This window comes from Cheilinus undulatus, linkage group 1 (genome assembly GCF_018320785.1).
Source record: "Cheilinus undulatus linkage group 1, ASM1832078v1, whole genome shotgun sequence".
Taxonomy (NCBI): domain Eukaryota; kingdom Metazoa; phylum Chordata; class Actinopteri; order Labriformes; family Labridae; genus Cheilinus; species Cheilinus undulatus.
This window is the reverse complement of record NC_054865.1, coordinates 37,401,442-37,423,892: the sequence shown is the minus strand read 5'-3', so window position 1 is coordinate 37,423,892 and position 22,451 is coordinate 37,401,442. Positions and strand designations below refer to the sequence as shown.

The 22,451-nt window shown below is 38.4% G+C and overlaps 1 protein-coding gene across 12 annotated transcripts in view; it reads left to right on the top strand.

Annotated features, from left to right (window-relative positions):
• plekha7b (pleckstrin homology domain containing, family A member 7b) overlaps window positions 1–22,220 on the top strand; it is a 99,497-nt gene extending 77,277 nt beyond the window's left edge. For 3 of the 12 annotated variants that reach the window (XM_041782946.1, XM_041782989.1, XM_041783030.1), the window contains 17 exons: window positions 325–408; window positions 852–986; window positions 1,918–1,986; window positions 6,686–6,757; window positions 7,847–7,927; window positions 8,037–8,186; window positions 8,829–8,930; window positions 10,643–10,754; window positions 10,975–11,174; window positions 11,933–12,124; window positions 12,470–12,587; window positions 12,807–12,898; window positions 13,559–13,789; window positions 15,413–15,640; window positions 16,167–16,300; window positions 16,558–16,706; window positions 19,658–21,536. In XM_041782946.1, the coding sequence (XP_041638880.1) occupies window positions 325–408; window positions 852–986; window positions 1,918–1,986; window positions 6,686–6,757; window positions 7,847–7,927; window positions 8,037–8,186; window positions 8,829–8,930; window positions 10,643–10,754; window positions 10,975–11,174; window positions 11,933–12,124; window positions 12,470–12,587; window positions 12,807–12,898; window positions 13,559–13,789; window positions 15,413–15,640; window positions 16,167–16,300; window positions 16,558–16,706; window positions 19,658–19,797 (2,289 nt within the window). In that variant the 3' untranslated portion in view covers window positions 19,798–21,536. Of the gene's footprint in view, window positions 1–324; window positions 409–851; window positions 987–1,917; window positions 1,987–6,685; window positions 6,758–7,846; window positions 7,928–8,036; window positions 8,187–8,828; window positions 8,931–10,642; window positions 10,755–10,974; window positions 11,175–11,932; window positions 12,125–12,469; window positions 12,588–12,806; window positions 12,899–13,558; window positions 13,790–15,412; window positions 15,641–16,166; window positions 16,301–16,557; window positions 16,707–19,657; window positions 21,538–21,564 lie in introns of those variants that run through there. The other 9 variants (XM_041783039.1, XM_041782997.1, XM_041782972.1 and 6 more) reach the window with 8 other exon arrangements.
• Window positions 22,221–22,451: the final 231 nt, after the last annotated feature.

The following is a 22,451-nucleotide window of genomic DNA, read 5'->3' as shown; positions in this document are numbered from 1 at the left end:
GGTTCTGTAGTGGGCTTGGTTTTTTCGCTAATTCTGTGTGTTAAGCAAAAACGTCAAATTTTCAAAGCCCTATAGCATCTGAAACTCGGGGCACACCTTGTTTGGAGTGAGAGAAGGAACGATGAAAGGGAGAAAAGGAGAGATGAAAAAATAAATCTGCTGTGTAGTCAATTTTGTTTTCAGACTTGGAGGCAATGTTTTAACTTTGATTCAGTGTGATGGAATGGCCTCTCTATTGAAGACTACTTTGTGAATTAGACATTCTGTTTGATACGACTTTATTAGAGTTGTGCTAACAAGTTGATTATTTTTGTTTCTTTGCAGACCTCCCAAATAGAGAGAAGGTCCATGCCAGCCATGGGCTACATCACACACACTGTCAGTGCACCCAGCTTGCATGGGAAAACGGTATGTTGTTCTCTTTTACATTTCCCCACATAATTAAGGATTATTTGAGTCTCAGTTTTTTTTTTATCTAAGTTTCAACTAGGCCTTGTATTTGTATTATAGTCTTCTCTGTGACTGTTACAAAATGTAAAATCTTGCTCTAATGAAGCCAGTTGACTTTGTGGCTCTCTCCCCCTCTCAAAAATGTTAATTTTTTATTCTACATTACATTTTCGGAATGTTATCAGTTCTTATAACCCTTATCTGCAGACAGTAACCTATAGCACAATAAATCAGCAGGTCTAGCTTGAACATTTTAAGCTATTATTAAAAAATACTAAGAAAAAGCACACTGGCCTCTCATCCAATCAGCTTTCTCAGTTACTGTACTGCCTATATGGTTCTCAAGTATCTTCTCTCATCCCTCTGCGCTTTCTGCCCTTAAACATCGGGCTTGGCTACAGCCAGAGGAGCTGACTCTGCTCCTCATTCAGCTTCGGAGGCACCAGGCTAAGATGGCTGGTGTGCATAGCCCCAGTGATGCGTTCGCTCACCTGCAGCACCACCAGCACAATGGCCTTCTGGGCCCCAGCATGCAGGTCAGGGGCGCTCGAAACCACCCTAACCTCCCCTTGCAGCACTCTGCAACCCCTGCCAGTGCATTGTGGTCCCCCTCTTCCCAGCCAGTCCCTTACATTACTCCCTGCCATTCATAATAGTGTGCTGTCTGTTAGTACTGCTTGGTTGTCTTGTTTATTCCAACCATTTTGGCGTGGGCTGTATTGCACTTCAGATTGACCAGATTGCCTTAAAGCTATATATTAGTGTCTTTCACTGTCAGCTTCATTCATTCAACTTGTTTAAAACTTGGACAAGCTTCCTGAAGCAAGTTTTCTATTTATAAATAGAGTGCCATTTTAAAGCATGTTGCTTGTTGACTGTGCCTGTATTTTATACTTTGTGTGATCGATGTGTTTCTTTGCACAGCCACAACACAACATGTGGTGAATACCACACATATGTATCTTCATCTCTGTGTGCTGTGAGAAATTTTTGGCTCTTGGTGTGATCATTCTGAAGCAGCCATCAGACCACAGACTCCCCTATGAGCCTGTTTACACACACTGTATTTCTGTTAGACTGTCCATGAACATAGAAGCTGCAACGGTGCTCAGTAATCACACATACATCCAGTTTGTAACATCCAATCATCCTCTGACATTCATTTTTTATGTACAAGCCCAAATGCTCAGTTTGACCACATGTCAGGCAAAAGACCTGTATTACTCAGGTCAAACATGAGACTGCTCATGTAGTAACTGCTGATAAAAGCTTGAACGACTATTTGATTGCAGTTTGACTTCACTAACCATAAATTAAAGCACACAAACTGAAGAAAACTTCAATTGCAATCAAGTTAATTTCAAATGTTATCAAAGCTTGATACAGCAAAAAGTCTAGTCATCTGGTCACCCATTATCCTTTGCAGCTTCATTTCAAATGATTTGTCTCTCCACTGCTCATTTAAAGGCCGATGATACTTACATACAACTGAAGAAGGACCTGGAGTATCTAGATCTGAAGGTGGGCCCCAACAAAGTAAATGCCACTTTATCCTTTTCATCTCTCCTCCATCTTCCTCCTGTCAACTCCAATCTTGTTCTCCTGCTGCTACCTCCAACACCTGTCTCCCTGTTTCCCTCGTTTCCTCTCTTTCCTCTGCCCTGTGCTTTGCTTTTTACTCTCTCCTCATGATGGATGTGTTTTAAAATGTCTTCTTAATTTGTAATTTATTCCTTTAAAGTAAGAAGAATTCTATTCAGTAAAAGTGAACTAAATGTTGAATTTAATGGACACTGAATTAAAGTAATGATTGGCTTCTTTCCAATTAGAAAACATGGACTTTATTTGGTCGCAATGTTTTCCATTGGCTGACAGAACTCTGCTTTAAGATGCAGAATGGAGACAGAAAGCTCCAGCAGGACCCTGGTGTTTCTTCAAGATGCTGATGAAGGTCACAGGCCAAAATGGGCTGGTCTTAAAGTTGTTCTCTTAAGTTCAAGTGTCACTGGAGCTTTGTGTCTTTCAAAACTTTTTCTCACCTTGAAGGATGGTAAAGTTGTGCTAGAAAAACCTGCTTAAGATACTACTTAAGGTCTTAAGATAAGGGATGCTAACGCTGTCATGTCCTTTGAACCCTGTGCTCAGGCCATTTTCAAGACTTTTTTTCAATTTCACTATTGATGCCACATATGCTGAAGCTTTGTTTTTGGTTTGATGATTTACCCTTTAATATACTCTCTTTATTTTTAGGTCATAAACCAAACATGTCCTTTAATTTGGTTTAATTTGGTGACTCCTTTCTCTTTTTTATTCCTTTACATTTTTAATTTATTGGTTGTTGTTATATGGAATCCAAGTCTTAATTAATCATATGCTTTATTGTAGATGGAATAATACAAAATAATGCAATGATAATACTGTGTAATTTGCTCATATTTTTTTGCTGCTGTCAAATTTGCTACCAACACAGAACTGGCAGCATCAGTACCTTCAGAGTGGTTTGAATGCTGTCGTCACATGACAGCTCCACCAACGTGCCTTTTGTAGTAAACATGGGAGGGTCGTAGACTGTATATAAGAAGTGGACTCTGCCTTTTGGTTGCAAATTCAGCTATTGCACAACGTTAATTCCTTGAACTTCAACTGTTTCATTGGAGCAACCACTGATGAGAAGAAGGAACATTTTATGGTCGTGGAAGTAAAAAGGGCTCAATACTTGGGTTAATATTTCAGTGGACACTTTTCGAATAAGCATGTAGTTTCAAATGCTCAAAAGCTCAGTGCACTGAAAAGTCCCACAGGAAGTATTTGTGACTGGAGGATCACAGAACACAATTTGTCAATTTTCACCGTTCATCTTAAAGGGACCATGCACACTGAAATCTCTGGAGGCAATTGCCACTTGTATTGCCAAGTACCTTATGCAACCCAACTTCAAAAATACTAAAATATCCCTGAAAAGATTCTTCAATAAATAAAATCTTAGAAAATCACAGAGAATAAGACAGATTTATGCGTGCTGTGACACTCATAATGCTTTGCATTTGTAGTTTCACTGTTTTACCACCGGATGCTGTATGTAAGCACAGTCAGAGATGTGCTTTTATTTACACACATTCCCAAGTAAAAGTACAAGTTAGTAAATACCAATGTTGCATGGGAATGTTCTTCAGTGCATGTGCACTGTTAATCAGTGAGGGCCCAGCTCTTCTAAAGTACACTGTGATATTTATTCTGTAGGTAATGGTCCTTTCTAAAGTAAAACAGATTATAAAACATTTATGAAACAGGGCGTGGCTTCCTTTGGCTATTTCCTACCATGGCAAACTTGATTGATGCACAGTGATGCATTTCAGCTCTCTTGTCCAATTATATCCTCTTCATATAAACCCAGATGTCAGCAAAAAACTCTGAACTCTAGTCAGAGTTGTTGTCCATATCCCCAATGAGTGACACTGCAGTGGTTGTGTCTGCTTTTTATAAACAACACCATCTTTTAGTTGATCTTATCCTGATAGGAGTCGTAGTTTTTGTAAATATAAAGATTTTTTACAGAAAATGTGTCACATTATCTGTAATTATTCATAGATAGACAGAAGTAGCATTATGTGAAAGGCATGCTAGTGCAGTTTCAGTCTGTTTCATTAAGCTAGCTATTTGCATACTTTCCGTTTATCTTTGTGCAGAGCATTTGCAGCTAGTTTGTTTTGTATGTTTAACACCACAGTACATTGATTAGATATCTGGGTTATGTTTTGGAATGGAGTGGGGGGGTCATCGAATGATGTACGTCCTATAACACCTCTCCATTTCCTGTGTCAACACAGATCCAAAGTATTGACCCGATGATCGTTTCAGTACACAATGTGTTTGAAAACTCCACTCCGAGTTTTGGGTACTGCTGGAATGTAAGGATGGTGTGCATACAAAGTGAAACAAACCATTTCACTGCTTTTCTAAAGGAATGTGATGCATCCCTGAAAGTTATGCAGGATATCGCACATGGACACATTGATCCGATCATTCACTGTGCGATAATCCAACACTGCAATGAAATTGGAAATGATGGAAAGGAGGCTGTTATGCCAGAAGGCCTCAGTGCATGTTATTAAGCATTGCTGATTGTACTGAATACATGTTTCATATCTTCACTTTTATTTTGTTTTGCTTATCTTAGAATAAGTGATGACCCAATGGTGCTCTATAAAATATACGAGTAATCTTATGACAGGTCACATTTGGAGGCCTCTGGTTTCATTGTGGTGACTGGCAGACAACACTCTAGTCTTAAATGTTTTCATTGGATATTGCTCTTAAACCAAATGGACAAAGTATGAAAGAATATAACTGGGTGTTTTAACTTTCAACTCCATGGTTTTAATTTAACTCTCTTTCACTTCCAAAAAATGCTCTTTCAATGACATAATAAAGTAACAAAGGCTTCTTCTTTGAATGACATGATTTACTAACACAGCCTTTTTTTCTAATAACTTGTAGTTTCCATACCGGAGCTAAATTATCCTGTTGATCATGAAAGTAATTTTCCCACACATACAAAGCCCCTTCCAGAGCCACAGAAAAAAAATAACACAACAGTAATTGACTTTGACATGTAAAATAGGCGGGATGCCCTTTTAATTGCGTCTCCCATTTGCATTGGTCCATGAAGCTTTGCTGGGTGTGGTGTTCCTGACGTGGGTGTGTTATGAATATTCCACACACACTTTCAGCTTCATTACTAAATGTCACAGAAAACTGGCAAAAATATTTACTCTGTTATGTAGAGAACTATATAATGTTGTATTATGGAGATAGTGAAAGTGAAAAATATGAAAAAAGGCTCCATTTATACGACAGAATTGCACAGAAAAAAGTTGCTCACTATGAAGCCCTAAACCCAACAAGATGTTTTGTCTGTGTCCCTGTTTGAGATGTAATAGGAATTTGCTTTAATTTTCTGGAATGATAAAGATGTTAAATGCTACATTTTTTATTGAACTTATTCTATTTTGTATTTTCTACTTGCACATACAGTACATTCAGAAAGTATTGAGACACCCTTCTTTTTTCTATTTAGTTATGTTGTAACCTGATAATTAAGGGGAAACAGTTGTCATTAATCTATACTCAGTACTCCATCGTGACAAAGTGAAAACAGAATTTTGACATTTTTGCTAATTTATTAAAATTTAAAGACTGAAAAATCACATTGACATAAGTATTTAAACCTTTGCTGACAATTCATATCAGAGCAAAAACCAAGCCATGAGGTCAAAGGAACTACCTGCAGAACTCAGAGACAGGATTGTTGCATGGCACAGATCTGGAGAAGGACAGAAAAATTCTGCTGCACTGAAGGTTCAAAGGAGCACAGTGGCCTCTATAAATCTCAAATGGAAGACATTTGGCACAACCAGGGCTCTGGTTGTGGATACTTTCTGAATGCACTCTAAGTACACTGGTAAAATTTGCATCAGAATGGAAGAATAGGCCATTTATTACTTTCCAACTGGCGTGAAAGGATATTTCTTACCAGTTTATCAGCTATATTTTTAGCAGTACTTTGATAGATGCAAGGACTGCAGTTTCATTCAACCTGCTAGTGGGTATGAATTGTTTAGAGATTGCTGATCTGAAACTTTATAAAGCTTGAACAAAGTCATGTTAAAATGTGGTTGTCTCGATTAAAGCCACAATGCATAGTTAAGTGCAGGAACACATGTCCTTTTATTTTTAATCTTTCCAAACTTTGGCACATAGTTGTTGCTCTCTGTTAGCAAATATTTCCTGTCATGCCATAAAAGCATGAAACTAGAGGCCTCAATAACTTAAATTAGCACTGGTGACCTTTCCCAAGTAGTAATTCTGAAATTAAAGTCCTCACTAATCCCTAATCTTTTCAGTAAAAAATAAATATGTCTGAATAAAATAATGCAAGGAAAGAGCAGCTTTGGGTTTTTGAGGTGTGCCTCAAAACAAAGATGCATAAGTTCTCTCTGCATAAATGTTTTGCTCATTTTTTCAAATCAGCTAAAGCTTTTCTTTTCCTGTTTGGATGATTTTATTTCTCTTGTTCTTGTCTCAATCCATCAAGCTTGATTTAAATACTACTCTAGATTTAAGTTGAAAATCTTTACAATTGTTGATGTCTTTGTGTATTTATTCCTGTAAATGTATTTAAAATAAGCCATTTAAGCACTGATAACAAACCTTTTGTGCCTCTACTAAATTTCAGGTCACTGGACGTGAGAGTTTAAAAAAAGACAGACCATCGCGGCCTGTGAAAATAGCAGAAAGTGATGCTGACGTAAGTGAATCATTTTGTTCTCACAGTGTGAAAAGCAGCGTGTTTATCTGTCTCTCCCTTTTCTTTAAGATCTCCATCTCTGACTTCTTACAATCCACTACAGAGAAGCAGCTGCCTTTAGTCTGACTTTACTGTGTGTTTTGGTGTGGTTTTTGTGTGTGTGTGTGTTCTTAAGCTGTGGTAAACAGAGGCTGCAGAGGGAAAGGGAACGTATGTACGTTGCAACACTGTGGGGACACCCATCCACTCTGCACAGTATCGACCACAGCTTTTATTTTCCTCTCTGCAATTTAAAGGGAAAAATACATGTAATGGGAGTTTTAGATGTTGAGCTGTTAAATTTTTCAGTTTGATTTGCTTGATCGCACTCTTCTCTCTCTTTGTTTTCTGCTGAATAGAGGTAAATAAGATGGATGTCCTGGCTTTTCATCATTAGCATTGTTCCACTTTAACAATTTATAAGAAATTGCCAGTAAATTTGTCTGAACAATGAATATTTCATGCAATTAAAAACAACAATATACGGCAGCAAAATAAAAACAGCTTAATAATTAATTGAACAGAATGATAAATAGATCTGTGGAAAAAATACTCTGTGTGAGGAAGACTGTGAACTAGGCAATCTTATGTTGTTTTCATAAACACATAACCCATTTCTGGGAAAACAAATCTGTCACTCTCAATCAACATGCTTTTCTCCAAAAAGTGAATGTGAAAATATGGATTTTTGATTATGATTACTCATAATGGGCTTTACCAGATCTCTCCCCAAACTAGACAGTGGAGAACCTTTTGATATATCTCAGTGTGCTGATGAGAGGAAATCCTCTGGGCATTGCACACAGGCGAGCCTTATTGACATATTTACAGACAGCAGAGACTACAGTAGACGATCAATTGGTCTTATCTGACTATTAGTTGGGGAAACAGTTGAACAAGCATAAAAAAGTTGACCAGATATTGTATTTGATCTTTTCTGTTTTTCATTGCATTATACCCACACTCTGTGGAAATATGGAGGTAAAAAGAGTGAGAACAAGTTGAGATCCATGCATGCAATTCGGTTATTTTCACTTTTGTTTTCTTCAGGTGAAATTAAGTCGACTGTGTGAACAAGATAAGATTCTGCAGGAGCTGGAAACCAGCATTCGCACTTTGAAAGAGGACAAGGTTTAGTTTCAAATTTATTCAGAAGAAGCATCTTTTAATTTCCTATGTACAGTGTTTATTTGTGGGTGTTGAACTGTATGCTGACTGTCTTTCATGTCCTCATATCTAGGACAAGCTGGAGTCTGTGCTGGACGTTTCCCACCAGCAGATGGAGCAGTACAGAGATCAGCCGGCACATGCTGAGAAGATTGCGTATCAGCAGAAATTATTACAAGAGGACGTGGTGCACATCAGGGCTGAGATATCCCAAGTCTCTACAGTAAGAGACAAAAGCTGCACTCACACTTTCATAATGTTTGTCATAAACAGTCACTGTCCTCTCCACTCATGTGTTTCTGTTTGTTGGAAACAAGACGTCTATTTTTAGATGTCCCTTGTTAGTTTCTGCACTGTTTCAGGTTGACTGTATGTATCAAAATGAGTGTTTGGGGATTAACCTAAGGCCTTAAGGTTCTCATTAATAACCTCCTTAGCTAGTCAGAAGTGATGTAGTCTATACGTTTGTTGATATTTAAAGTAAGCAGTGATATAATGTGAGAGATAAGTTTCAACGGAACATTGACTAATAAACCGCAAGATGATTCAACAGTAAACAAAGGTATTTTTGGTCCTACGTGTCAAGACATTACTGGTAATACTGGTAGTACTCAAGCTTTTGAAACTTTTAATAAGTTTTCATTAGACTGCCAGAAAAGATCAAAGCAAAGTGGTTAAAAAACTTCATTTCAATTGAAAGAGCATTATCTGTTGGGCTGTAATCAGTACACTGGCTCTGTACTTGTCCCTAAGTATTAAAAGAAGAAATCAAACACAACTGGGGGAACAAAACCAGAAAAACAGTTAATTTTAAAAGTGGCTCAGCATTTCCATGTAATTTTCTGTGTTCTCTATGTTTTTTAAGGAGATGGAGAACGCATGGAACGAGTACAGCCGGCTGGAAAGAGATGTGGACTGGCTGAAGTCAGCCCTGCAGGGACAGATGACCCGTAGTGATCTTTCTCAGGTCTGTGCCTCAGTGATCCCTGCACACTACCATAGATGAGTGTGTTTAGGGCTATCAAAGTATTAGCCCACTTGGATGTTTAACCTTTTTTATTGATTTTATAAATCAGTCATGGTCAATATAATTTAGCTTTTTCACCTTGAAAAAAGATATCTACAAAGTGACGTCAGTTAAATAAAAATATGTAACGTCAAATAAGAGACTGCATAAATATTCACCCCCTTCAAGTCAGTATTTAGTAGATGCACCTTTGGCTGCAATCACAGCTTGTGTTAATTTCGTCGACTAAAACTTTGACTAAAAATGTTTGTCGACAACCTTTTCTTCCATGATAAAAACTAGACTAAAACTAACAAAAATAGATCTGTGATGAGTTAAAATGACAAAAATGTAATGTAGTTTTTGTTGGACATTCAAAATCTGTGATATTTCTCCGCTGTGGCTAAATCTGTCAAAAAACAATGCAGCTGTATCTATTCTGCCTCTCAGCTGTAGACAGCAAGGACCCCAGGTTCGGCAGGGTGCAGAGAACACACTACCATGACTTGGTACCAGATTTAGGCAAGAAAATAAATGCTTGGACTAAAAAGAAAGACTAAAATGTGAGGACTTTTTATGGACTAAAACTAGACTATAATGTTTTGAGTTTTCGTCAACTAAAACTAGACTAAAACTAAAAAGGATAGAAATGACTAAAATGTGACTAAAACTAAGATGCATTTCATTTAAGACTAAGACTAAAAATAAAAAATAGCTGCTTTGAATCTGTGTAGATAGGTGTCAATCAGGCTCTACTGGACACTGCATGTTTACTCCATTCTTCTTTGCAATACTGCTCAAGCTCTGTCAGGTTGCATGGGGATCAGGCATGAACAGCCATCTTCAAATCCAGCCACAAATTCTCTAATGGATTGAGGTTGAGACTTTGATTCGGTCAATCCAGAATATTCATCTTGTTGTCTTTAAACCGTTTCTGCATAGCTTTCCCTATCATCGTCTTGCTGGAGAAATAAATCTTCTCCCAAGCCGTAGATCTCCTGCAGGCTGAGTAAGATTGCCCTCTAAAATATTCCTGTATTTTGCCACATCCATGCTACCCTCTACCTTTACAAGCCTTCGAGGGCTGGCTGCTGAGAAGCATCCCAACAGCATGATGCTGCCACCACTGTGTTTCACAGTGGGGATGGTGTGTTTGTGGCAATGTGCAGTGTTCGGTGTCTGCCAAACATACAACTTGTCCGATGGCCAAAAAAGCACCATTTTGATCTCATCAGAACAAAGAACTTTCTTCCACTTGACCATCAAGTCTCCCATGGTGGGATGTTCAGTGCCTTAGATTTTTTTTTTTGTATTCATCCCCTGACTTATAATTTGCATTAACTTTTTCTTGGAGTTGCTTGAAATGTTCTTTTGTCTTCATGGTGTAATGGTAGCCAGGAATACTGATTAAATAGTGACTGGACCTTCCAGACACATGTGTCTATGAGAGACTACCAGCAACAATTGTGTGGACCTCTGTTGAATAAGGTCAGTCACTTTAAAGGGGGGTGAATACATTTTATAGGCACTGTATGTAGATGCAATGTAAAGAACTGTGTGTGAATAATGTGTCTGTCAAAAATGCAAAGCTATATTTTGGCAGAACTGATGAGATAAGTCACTTAAGAAACATGTCTATAATTACGTGTTTCTGTGTGTTTCTGTGTGAGCAGCAAGAGAAAGTACAGATCAGAAAAGAGCTGTGGAGGATTGAGGATGTCATCGCAGGCCTCAGCACGAGTAAAGCCAACTACAAAGTCACCATCTCCTCTGTTACCAACCCAGGTCAGTCAACCACTCGGTTTCATGTGTACAAATAAAGCTGTATTTGCTTTCAGTACAAGGCATTACAAGCCTCGTGCTCACACTACTGTAACATGCCATCAAGGCTCTTAATCACACACTTGATACTAATGCCTTAAACATTTCACATGGGAAAACAAAGCACTATCTTACAACATGTGTGTATTCATCTCACATATGTGTATACACCAAAATCCCCCAGAGAGGAAATTTGTGCCTTCAGTGTCGGCGTCATCAGTGCCTTCTGTGTCTGGGAGCCCGTCTGCTATGGAGATGAGATTGTCGCAGCAGCCACAGCACAGCCCCCACCTCAGCCCCAGTATTCACACCCCCACCCTGTTCTCCAGCCCCAGCCAGCAGCCTTTACAGCACTCTGCAACTATCACAAGTGGGCTTAACTGGGTGAGTTAACTGTGGCACAGATGCCAACTTCAGTTGTTTCTCAATAAATAGAGATCATCTTGGTTTGAGAATTCAGCTGCTGATTGGACTTTGTTGCATCCATAATCAGCAGCCTATCTGACCTTGAGTGGTCACAGAATAACATGATACCTTAAGGAATATTTTGGCGTCCTGATTTACACAGAGTCTTTCACTTTGATCTGTTGATTAATTAACCATGACATAGTATGAAATGCTTATTTGAGGAATTTGAATTTTCATGGCTATAAATCTAAATGAAATTCTTTACAATTAGATGCTGAGAATTGAATGTTTAGGATTTTAGTCCAATAAATTATTGGTCCCTGACCTGGGGTCCGAGTCCCCCTTGCAAGGGGCACCAGAGATTTTAGGGGGGTACGAGGGTCTGTTGGCTCTAAGGATGTTAAAATGAGGTTCATTCATACTATCTAAACTCTGATAAAACAAAAAATTCTTATGAGGTCTAACAATGCTGTGCTCCATCCCTCCACTTACTGCCTTCATCACTGTTGTCTTCCATGTTTTCCATTGAGCATGAGACCCCCAATTCTGTTGTGATTTGTGATGCTCCAGAATAATGTCAGGAAAAAACAGATACAGGTCACATATGAGCAAAAATCCTATTTGAGTTTCTTTTAGCTGCAGTGTGAACGTAGCCTATGCCATTCAGAGAAATGTGAGCATGATGCTTGCCCTTTTCATTGCTAACCAAAAGTTAAAAGTTGTTTTGTGTCCAGGGTGAGGAAGATGTGCCTCCCAGACCTCCTCTACCTCAGCTCTACAGTCCTGAAGAGCATCCTCCTGCTGTGCCCCCCCTGCCCCGAGAGACCACAGTCATCAGACACACATCTGTACGCGGTCTCAAGCGACAGTCAGATGAACGCAAAAGGGACAGAGAGACTGGACAGCACACTAATGGGGACAGTAAGGTGGGTTCATACAGCTCTGGTTTCTTTGTGTTTATGCTGCTGAAGTGTCTACATTTCTGTCTTTTTTATTACCTCCGCCAAGGAGGTTATGTGATCGGCAGGGTTTGTTAGTTAGTTTGTTAGCAACATAACTCAAAAAGTTATGGATGGATTTTGATGAAATTCTCAGGAAATATCAGAAATGGCATAAGGAAGAACTAATTAGATTTTGGGAGTGATCCAGATCACCGTCTGGATCCAGGAATTTTTTAAAGGATTCTTTACTATTGGGAGATAGGGCTAATGGCGGAGGTCTGAGCTCTCCGAGTGCTTTTCTAGTTTCTAATGTCTTTCCGTGTATCTCAGGTCGAACTTCGGCCTTTCCTCAGCGATCCAGAGCTTATGGGAGCTGGGGATGGCTCCAGCCACATCAGTGTAGTAACATCATCTGGACCTGAGGGTTACCTGACATTGCCCAGCAGAGGTAAACTGATGATTGACCCTCAAAAGATTTATGTAGCTTTAGCATGTTTATTAAGTGATCAGTCAGTGGATAAGCAACTCTCCTGTGAGTCAAAATCTTCTTTCAACTGCACCTTGTGTTTGACAGCAACATTTAATGACAAACATTTATGCACCTGCACAAATAGCAGTAAACACTGGCATTATTAATGAAATAATAATACGTGTTGGCTTCCCTCAGGAGTGGCTGGTTCCTCTCTAAGACAAAATCAGTCTTCAAGCATCACCTCATATGTGACCCTCCGAAGAGCATGCTCAGCTGCTGGTGTGAAGGTGAGTTCAGTATTAACTATGACTCTATAGTGCAGAGAGAATCAAAATAAGTAACTGAACTGTTTGTGACCCTTATTCTGAATGATTTCAGTGATATTCATGCAGGAATTCTTGTGTTAAACTATTTGATAACTTGTGGTAAAATTGGTTTTCTGACTCACTAAACTCCATCTGCTTTGCTTAGTCGTGCATAACTGTCTGTAGAAATAATTGAAAGCCTGTATTACAATTTCATAGATTAAGGACATAAATATCTGGGGTTTTAACTGAAACTTAACTGTATTCATAATCTGTACAAAATAATATTTTTCTGATCCTATTTTGATCATTATCACAGCTATACCATAAGATTTAAGGTTAATTTAAATTTATTGTAAATTGTAAATTTATTGTTGAAAAAAATGTGTCAAATGTATTATTTTTAAGGGTAAAGAAAAGTATGAAACATTTTAGCTCTTTTAATATACTGGGTTCCTTTTTCTCTCTGTGTGTGAGCTATAATCTCAGATATGTCGTGAAAAAAGACAGAATTCTGCTCTGTTGCTTTCTGCTCTTAAACACCACTGACTATGCTTTCACGGCTGTTTTCATCTTCCTTCCCGTCTTTGCCTTCTGCAGCACCTTTTGCTCACGTTATCAACTCTCTTTCCACCATCTCAGGAGAGACCAAAAAGTGCCTTGGAGCGTTTGTACTCCGGGGACTCGGCGCAACAGCAGCAGCAGCAGAGGGGGAAGATGAGTGCTGATGAGCAGCTGGAGAGAATGAAGAGACACCAGAAGGCCCTCGTCCGCCAGCGCAAACGCACCCTGAGTCACGGAGACCGACACAGCTCTTCTTCACCACGGCCGTCATCCTCATCCTCACGCCCGCTTTCAGCAGACGTTGGATCAGTATGTCACTAGAACAATATCACACGTCACCCTCTCATGCATGACGATGACCAACCTGAGAGTGGCGGTGGACAGTAGTCATGCATGTCTCAAGTCTGTCTTTGTCTCTGTTCCTGACAACACAGTGTTTATACTAAAAGATTAAACAAGTGCAGTATGGTTACCAGGATTCACTGTGTGCCTACAGCTTTGGTTATTATATGTTTATTGTTTCAGATTTATAGGAGGCCTTTTCACAGCTAACATTTGCTTGTCGTATTATGAAAAGCACAAGGTTTAATGATAAAATAAAAATTTAACCACCGATATTTTATTAATAATCTGATGCTTTTTTTTAAACATGACAAGCGAAATGTCCTCTGAGAAAGAGCCGTAAATAATAGTTTGATATCAGCTCTTTATCTTCATATATCTTTTAACTGCAGCATAAAAAATGTACTCAATATTCATAGAATTAGTGTTATTTTCAGAACTTTAAAAGGCAACTTTGACTCGTAAAAGTTTTTTTGTCTGTAATATCAACTTTTCTATTGTTCTAGGGACACAGTAAAAACAGACACAGGCTCTCCATGCCGTCGACATTCATATCCACCAATTTCTTAATATTTTAACTAAACACTAACATTTCTTTACCCATCCACCCTTACTGATCTTTTCATGTCATGGTTGTGGTTCCTTTTACTTTGACAGTCTATCTGCATCATACTACCACACTGTTTTCTACCCTGTAACATTGTCTTGTGCTCTCTGAGTCTATTCGTTTAAGTCTTTTCTCTCTTTATTTAGATATTTATGCCTTCTTATCTTGTGTAAAGTCCATCCATTTGTATGTATATATGTGTGTGTGTGTGTGTGTGTGTGTGTGAGAGAGAGAGAGAGAGAGAGTAGAAAGTGCCTTTTTATTTCCTACTGACCAAGCACTGACATAAACTGAGCGATTCATGTTGAAATCTACTCACCTACACCTAATCATGGCAATTATTTTCTGCTGGAATATTTCATTTAGATGAAGATACAGTATTCTGTAGTTGGTCTGACTTCTAATGGCCTCCTAATCATTTAGAAGAAGAGCTCTTACTTTAGGTAACACTAATGTGTTCAAATCAATCTCATACTAAAGCAGAGGTTAAGTGATTTCAAGTGTTTTTAATCTGCTGATAAATCAATTAATTGTTAGCTGTGAGAGTCCGCCCTTTTACAAATGTGAATGTTTGCAAATAAATAAACAATATTTTCTAATGAACTCCTATTGCCATGTGTTTTATGATATTTTATTGTTTCTCTGCATATAAACAGTGTAGTTGATTGGTGAAACTGTCTTTAGTATGACTGAGCAGATCTTTCCTGTTTGTTTTTGTGGCATTCTGATGTCTTCCTGTCAATGTTATAGAGAATTACAGCATGCTTTGATTTGAGAGCATCTATACTGTGTTCATGCATGATCCCTCCCTGACTTGACTTTTTTTTCTTTATCACACCTGTACACGCACACAAACATGGTCACACTTTACAACCAGTTAAAAAAAAAAAGTGACTGCCTGTTTACATGATGACCAAAACAACTTGGAGAAGGTATATTGCCACATGTTTTTCAGCATTTTTTTTCCTTTGTGCATTGTCCAGTGGAAGAGAGAGCAGGAGTTTGACCTGCAGTTGCTGGAAAGGGCTGTACAAGGGGAGGAAGCACAGGGAGTGAGGAGCGTTCAGGGGGAAGAAAGACCCCCCGAGCACAAAGAGAGACCGCGGCCGCACTCCGACGAATGGCTGACCTTCCGCTCCAAAGTGACAACCCCACCCACGCATGAGCCCGACCTGGAACCCCTGGATTATGATCTGGACCTTAACAAAGAAGTAAGATCTCTGTTTCTCAGTGAAAAAAGGACATTATAGAGTCAGATAAAAAACAAACATGAGACAGTAACTAAAAATGTACAACAAAAACCTGCTGTCATCATCTGCCCAGACAACCACATTTTGTCCCTGTGGTTATGTTAACACTGAGCACAATTTATAAAAACGATTATCTAACTCTCTCTGATGGCAGTATGTCTTTGTGTACTTCATTAATGCCTAAAGGCTATTGTGTTGTCACATCAGCACATTATTTAGTTAAGGGTTGTAAAAAACAAACCTTGTTTAGTTAAAGCATTAAAATGGGTCTATTCTGGGTGATGTGAGAATAAATCAGAGCAATATTTATTTCCAATTAAAGCTCCAGGAAGTTGTTTTTCTGGTCATAAAACAGACTGAAATTGACACTGATGTCTCTTTAAAAGCTACAAAAACAACCAGACCAAAAGAATAAAGGCTGACTATTTCTAAAAGACAACGTGAAAAAAGCATCAAGGGCGTTAACATAAAACTCTCTTTTGTGTAGCTTTCCAAGCCTCAGAAAGTGTTGATACCAGAGCGATATGTGGATACAGAGCCTGAAGAGCCTCTGAGTCCACAGGAAGTGGAGGAGCGCCATCGTAAAGTAGAGCGCATCAAGAGCATCTTGGCAAAATCAAGGTAAATTTAATAACGTTATGATTGACTCTGGGTTTTTAAGATGGTCTTGTATGGAAACAAGCAGTTCATCTGCAATACCTTGGCTCCAGTGTCATTTACGGTCTTAAATCCTACCACTCAGAGGAATCAGGACAATGATTTGGGCTCACGTTTGCATATGTTAAGATAAATGTGGCAAAAGAAAGTCATAAAAGCACTCCACTGTTCATACAGTTGCATTAAGTTTCGTTTATTTCATATTTTGTGTCTCTGTGCAGTGTGCAGACCCTTGCAGCTACAGTGCCTGTGGACAAGCCAGATGTGGGGCTGGTGGCCCTTGACTCAGCTCTTCAGGAGCAGGAGAGGATCATCACCATGTCCTATGCTCTCGCCTCGGAGGCTTCGCTTAAGAGCAAACTGGTAGCAGGTTGGTCATTTTATATGAGTTGAACTAATATTCCCTTTGTTCAAGCCTGTTGGATATTGCAGGTTTACACATCTTTGCTTTATGAAAGACTGTAAAACTGCGTTACCCCCGGAAATACTTACAGAAGTGATTACTGTATTTCTACTGTGAAAAAAAGCATATGAAGACTGCCAGTTTCAGTAAATTTCTTCCCAGCTTCACATTGACATATTTTGGTTTAAGAAGAGATAATAAGGAAAATTCTGGATTTATGGAGTGAAGATGAGAAGGGCGTAAGGTGCAGAGTCAAGCAATAAGGCAGTTCATTTCCTAATAACTGAACATTATTCCTTCTTAGGAGTGCAGATAGCCTCTAATTGCAATCCGTGTAGAATCTTTCAGACAGGGGAGGAATCGCTTGATGAGGCCGTTTTGTGTGCTGATCAATGACCCAGTCAAACTCCGCTCTCCTTCTGCACACTGCTGCTGCTGCTTTGAATGTAGCTCTGAACCTGCATAAAAGACACTGCACTCACTTTTCATCTCTTTCATACTCTACAGCAGACAGGCAAGTTCATTTTCACTGTAGCGGCAGCAGGTTGTCAGTCTGTCTCCCCCACCACACACACACACACACTTATATCTGTCACACACAGTAACACTCAAGCTGTCAGCGTGTGTGGAAGCTTAATATGCACAGTGAGGCAAAGTCAACAATTATAACATTATTTCCAGCATTGAGAAATGTCAGAGAATATAACTGGTGGCATGTTGTCAGTAGAGACTGAATCACTGACTCTCTCTCCCTTTGGTGTTAAAGGAAGGTACGCTGGTGCTCTTTCAAATCCCTGAATTAAAAGAAGTGTCTTTTTCACCATATTATGCATGAGAGACTTCAATAAAAGCCAGCACACAGGCAGGAATATGCAGCACTTACAGTATATATTAAAGGGGTGTTGTTAATTTTTAATTTGGTAACTCTTAATTATAAAATATTTGGTATTTTGGATTTATGAGGATGCAGAAAAAATCGTTTATGTGAAAAAGGACTTACAAGAATATGAACTGTCTGTATTGGTCTCCCAATAATTAACAACACTTTTATATGGATCTACAGCTTTGTTTGTGACTTTTTTCATAATAAACCTTTTCTTAGACAAAAATTGTAGGAAGGGGTGTCTTTGTAGTCTGTTGACTTCTAAAGAGGCAAGATTTTTATGTGAGCTTATTTAATATATTCTAAGTGACTACAAACTTTTTTTTTTTTTTTTTTTTTTTTTTTGCCTCAAGGCTCACCAGTGACCATTGAACCACTGGATTATGGCACTGGCAAATCAGCTAATGAGGAGAGTTAGTGAAGGACCCAGGATGTTTGAAAGGCAGAGGTAAAAGATAGTGAAGAAGCACCTGCCGTATGTGATTGGCATAGACTGTAAAAATGAATTGGACAAAGCCTGTGTGCCCACTGAGCTCCACTTCCTGTCAGCTAGCTAGCTAGCATTCTGGTTGACAGATCGGTAGCTTCTGCCTGTCGAGCTATCTGTCAATCAAATGAGACGTGGGAATCAGTGTGCCATGAGATTTTTCCTAAATATAATCGAAAGATTGTGGCAAAAAAAAAAAAAATTCACCCCCCATACAGTGTGAGGACGTGAAGACATTAGCAAATGAGACGTGTTGTGTTTTTTTAACCAGGCTGTAAACCAGTTAACTTCTAGAAGTTAATTGGTTTAGAAGTTGAGAAGAATGTCTACTTTTCATAAAGGAGAATAAAACAAGAAAAAAGTGTAGTTTAGTTTTTGGCAGACATTCAATATGTCTATTTCTCCACTTTGCTTTTGGAGTATGTCAGTATTTTCATGAATATATCTTAGAATAATTTTAGGATTGATAGCACATAAGTAAGAGTGTGTTACATTTGATATTAGACTAAAAATATGACTAATGAAATGACTAAAAAGTAAAGATTAAAATGTCAGGGCTTTTTAATTGACGGATACATAACTAAAATGTTTCTGAGTTTTCATCAATTAAAATTAGACTAAAACTAACAAGGTTAAAAATGACTAAACTACACTTGCTACACTTGCCCTGGGGCACATCTTATCACGTTTTATCCACTGAGAGAGCATCCTATAGGGCATTTCACCTTATGTCATTTACCATAGGGGCATACAAGCAAACATACCTAATTTAATCAATTCAGATATAATACATAAAATCAAATTTCCATGTAATAAACTTTTTACATGTGTAGAATTCTTAAAGTGTTGTTTCATCACTGGATAGGTTTTGACAAGTCAGTTGTGATTTCACAATAAACACTGCTGAATTATTAAAAATAATCAGATGTCTAAGTTGTGATTTTGCCAATCTCATCAATGTCACACTTCTGCAAAGTTGTCAGAATTATCCAGTGTCAAAGTGACATCTTCAATGGCTCTTTTTGTTTAAAATGTAGAACACATGAGGTGGTTTGCTACCAGATTTTTTTTTGACCTGGTTTTCTTAAAATTATCTTAATAATACAGTACAAACAGAAACATCTATAGCCCAGCTTCCATCTCCTAGCACTCTGCATCCCCTATGGCTAATATACAAACTATTGATAAGTACCTCATACGACCCTACTTATAAAATACCAAACGGGGGCGCCAAAAGCCCAGTGCTTCTGTCCTCACATCCCATGTACAGAGGTTTTTGTCTTAAGGTGGGTATCCTTGGTTCAGGTCTGGCCTTTGGCTCTTTTCCTGCATGTCATTCCTCTCTCTCTCTTTCACCAGTCTCTAAACACTGTCCTGTCTGAATAAAGACGAAGAAGCCAAAAAATAAATGTAAAAAAAAGGTGATCCCTTTAAGTCTAGTTAACAGGATAAAGACCTGAAGTGTCAGGTGTTTTATACTCTACCATCCCACCCCTGGCCTTAAACTAACCACCGCTATTGTTTTCTCTTCTGTCCTCTCCTCTGTAGTCCCACCACAGGCTAACCTCCCCATCCCTCCTCCTCCTCCTCCTCCCCCACCTCCACCTCCTCCTCTCCCTCCTGTATCTGCCGTGTCTGTGGCGTCTCCCTCTCCTCTAAGCAACGGGATTCACTACACGTTTGTCTAATCCAAGAAATAAAGTAAGGTCTAACTGCATGCTTTATGGTGCTAATGTTTCACTAATCCTCTGTAAAACGGGTCTCCTGCCTGCTCTGCACCTCCCTGCATGCTCTCTGCTCTGCTGTGATTGTAGCAAACAGGTTCAGGAAGAGCTGCCTCTGCTCCCATTATAATCCAAACAAACATCTGCAGGCAGTCTGCTCATCCCACTGTGATAATTGTCTGTAAATTGTTTTTTTTTTTCTTTTTGTACTGCTGCCAAAATATTTATGGATGGATGGGGGAATAAAAGGGCTCCAACTAACAAGACTGTTTGTAGCATTGTGTATAATTAACAAAAGAGACACCTTTTGATTTAGCAGCTAGCAGCTTGACAGCTCAGTAGTCAGCACAGCTGCATTCCTCAGCACCAATTAGCTCCCCATCTGTAGCCTGGTGGAGAAAAGTCTGCAAAAACAGCACGTATCACTGTTGTTACTGTAAATGCAGAAAAAGGTGTCATTTTATGCATTATTAAAAAACTTCCACCCATCAGCCCATATTTGATTACTAAATGTTGTTCTTGAATTCTTCTTCTGAAATCTGTGAATCTCCACAGACAAGAAAGTGTGAAATTATGAAACAGAAATTGAAAAATATTACAACATATGGGAACAAAGGCATAAAATAATCAAATATTGATAAATGTACACATTAATGTGTACTTCTACCTGTGGTTAATTCATGTCAGAGGAAGTAAAAGCATGAATTATCTCCTCTTCAGTGTTGCATGACTTGAATGTGTCATTACGACTACATATGGGACTTCATTCCTTCAGAACTTGTGTGGCTGCATGCTTTACAATATAGTTTTTGTGTGCTGTGTGTGATTATTTTTTGTAGACTGTTCAGGTTGCTGTTTGAGGTGGGCCGTATTGTGTAGTTATTGCTCTGCTGTTGAGTAGTTTAGTTTCCACTGGTAATGATTAAAAAGGCATACAAGATCTACTAGATGATTTTATAGCACATTACAGATCTGTTTAAAATTGGGGTGTTTGTGCATAACCTTTGTCTGACCAATCAAATTTGCAGCTAATGCTACCAGGAGTCTTACACCAAAAGAGGTGATTTAAAAATAAGAAAAGAAAAACATTGGTATCAATTTAATTGTTATATTTAACATCTGCATCAGCATCTGCCCTAATTTCATAATTAGAACATTTCTACGAATGATCAATCCAGGGTGTACCTTAACCCTTGCCCAGTGGCAGCTAGGACCACCTTCAGCCCCAAGCAACTCAAAAAGGGTCAAGCTGTATAGAAAATGGATGAGTTACACGGTGAAGCATGGGACAGGAAGAACATATTCCATTTTGGACTGAATGATCTAGATCAAATCTGAAATATCCGATAGATGTTTTTAGATGTTCAGTGTTTTCACACAGTTTTTTTTTTTTGTTCTTTTTCCTTGTAAGTGATAGGCTTATCTGTACTAACTAAAAGTACCCATGTTTTAGCCCCCTTTTTGTACTTGATGAGGAATTTTCTCTGCCAGGGAAGTTTGACCTTATGTTTTCCACTGCATGGATAGAGGAAACTCTAAAAGAATCAATAAGCGGGTGTACTCCACAGTGTTTATCGGCCTTCTCTTTTAAACTTTTCTGAATATTTGTAATCTAGTTTTCTAAAAAGAACATGCCATGTATTTATTTGGGAAAAAATATTTTGGTTTGATAAATTGTACGTTTTTTTTTTTTTTTCAAATTTTCTGTCTTTCTCTCTTGTCCCTTTTCAGCTCAAGCAATTTCTGGACACTGAGGTGCTATTTTACAGTGACAAAAAAAACACCTGAATTCTGCAAGAAAACAGGATTTGTTTTGATTTCTACTCAGCAGAACAAAACCAGAACAGAACTCTGAACAAGATGTGTGGAGATGGAGCAGCACTGACACTGAGTGTTTCTAGCTTCTAAAAGCACCTGGACTCAACGATGGATGCTGCTGTGCTTATTAACCATGGAACTGTCTGACTAATGTAAATCTCAAAGTTACAAATATTTTTTTCTACATGTCATTGCACTTTGATTGTACACTGTATCATGTTTTCAAGGTATGAATGAATGGCTTTTCCTTGCAGTAAAGTTCCCAAATAGGAACTTTTGTTTGTATTTTTATTTGTTTGTTTTGTCAGGTACAGAATGTCAAGAAGCAGAGGTACTAAAAGCATCATGAAGGTAGTATTTTTGTCAAAAACTCAGATAACATCACCAAAACACCAAAACCACTTGAAGTATCATCTGTATGTACCTGTAGCACTGCCAGTCTCCTTTTAGCTTGCCTAAATGAATTTTATTTTTGCTTACATCAGAATGAAAATAACCTTTAACATATTTTGTGTGTGACTGGAAAAGGTTGCACAATGGAAATTTATAAAAGTGTAAATATTAAAGAAATTAACACAAAATCTGTATCACTGTGCATGTCTTTTTTAAATTTAATACATGATTATTCAGCTTTATTTAACAGAGGTGCAGCTGTTGAATGGCAAAATATAAGCACTTATATCTTATGTCATTTTTTATTTAAAAAGAAAGGATTTTTATTGCTCTGATCAAACTAAGTTTCTTCTGTAATATTCACATTTTAAAGTAACATGTTCAAGGTCGCCCAGAGGAGGAGATAA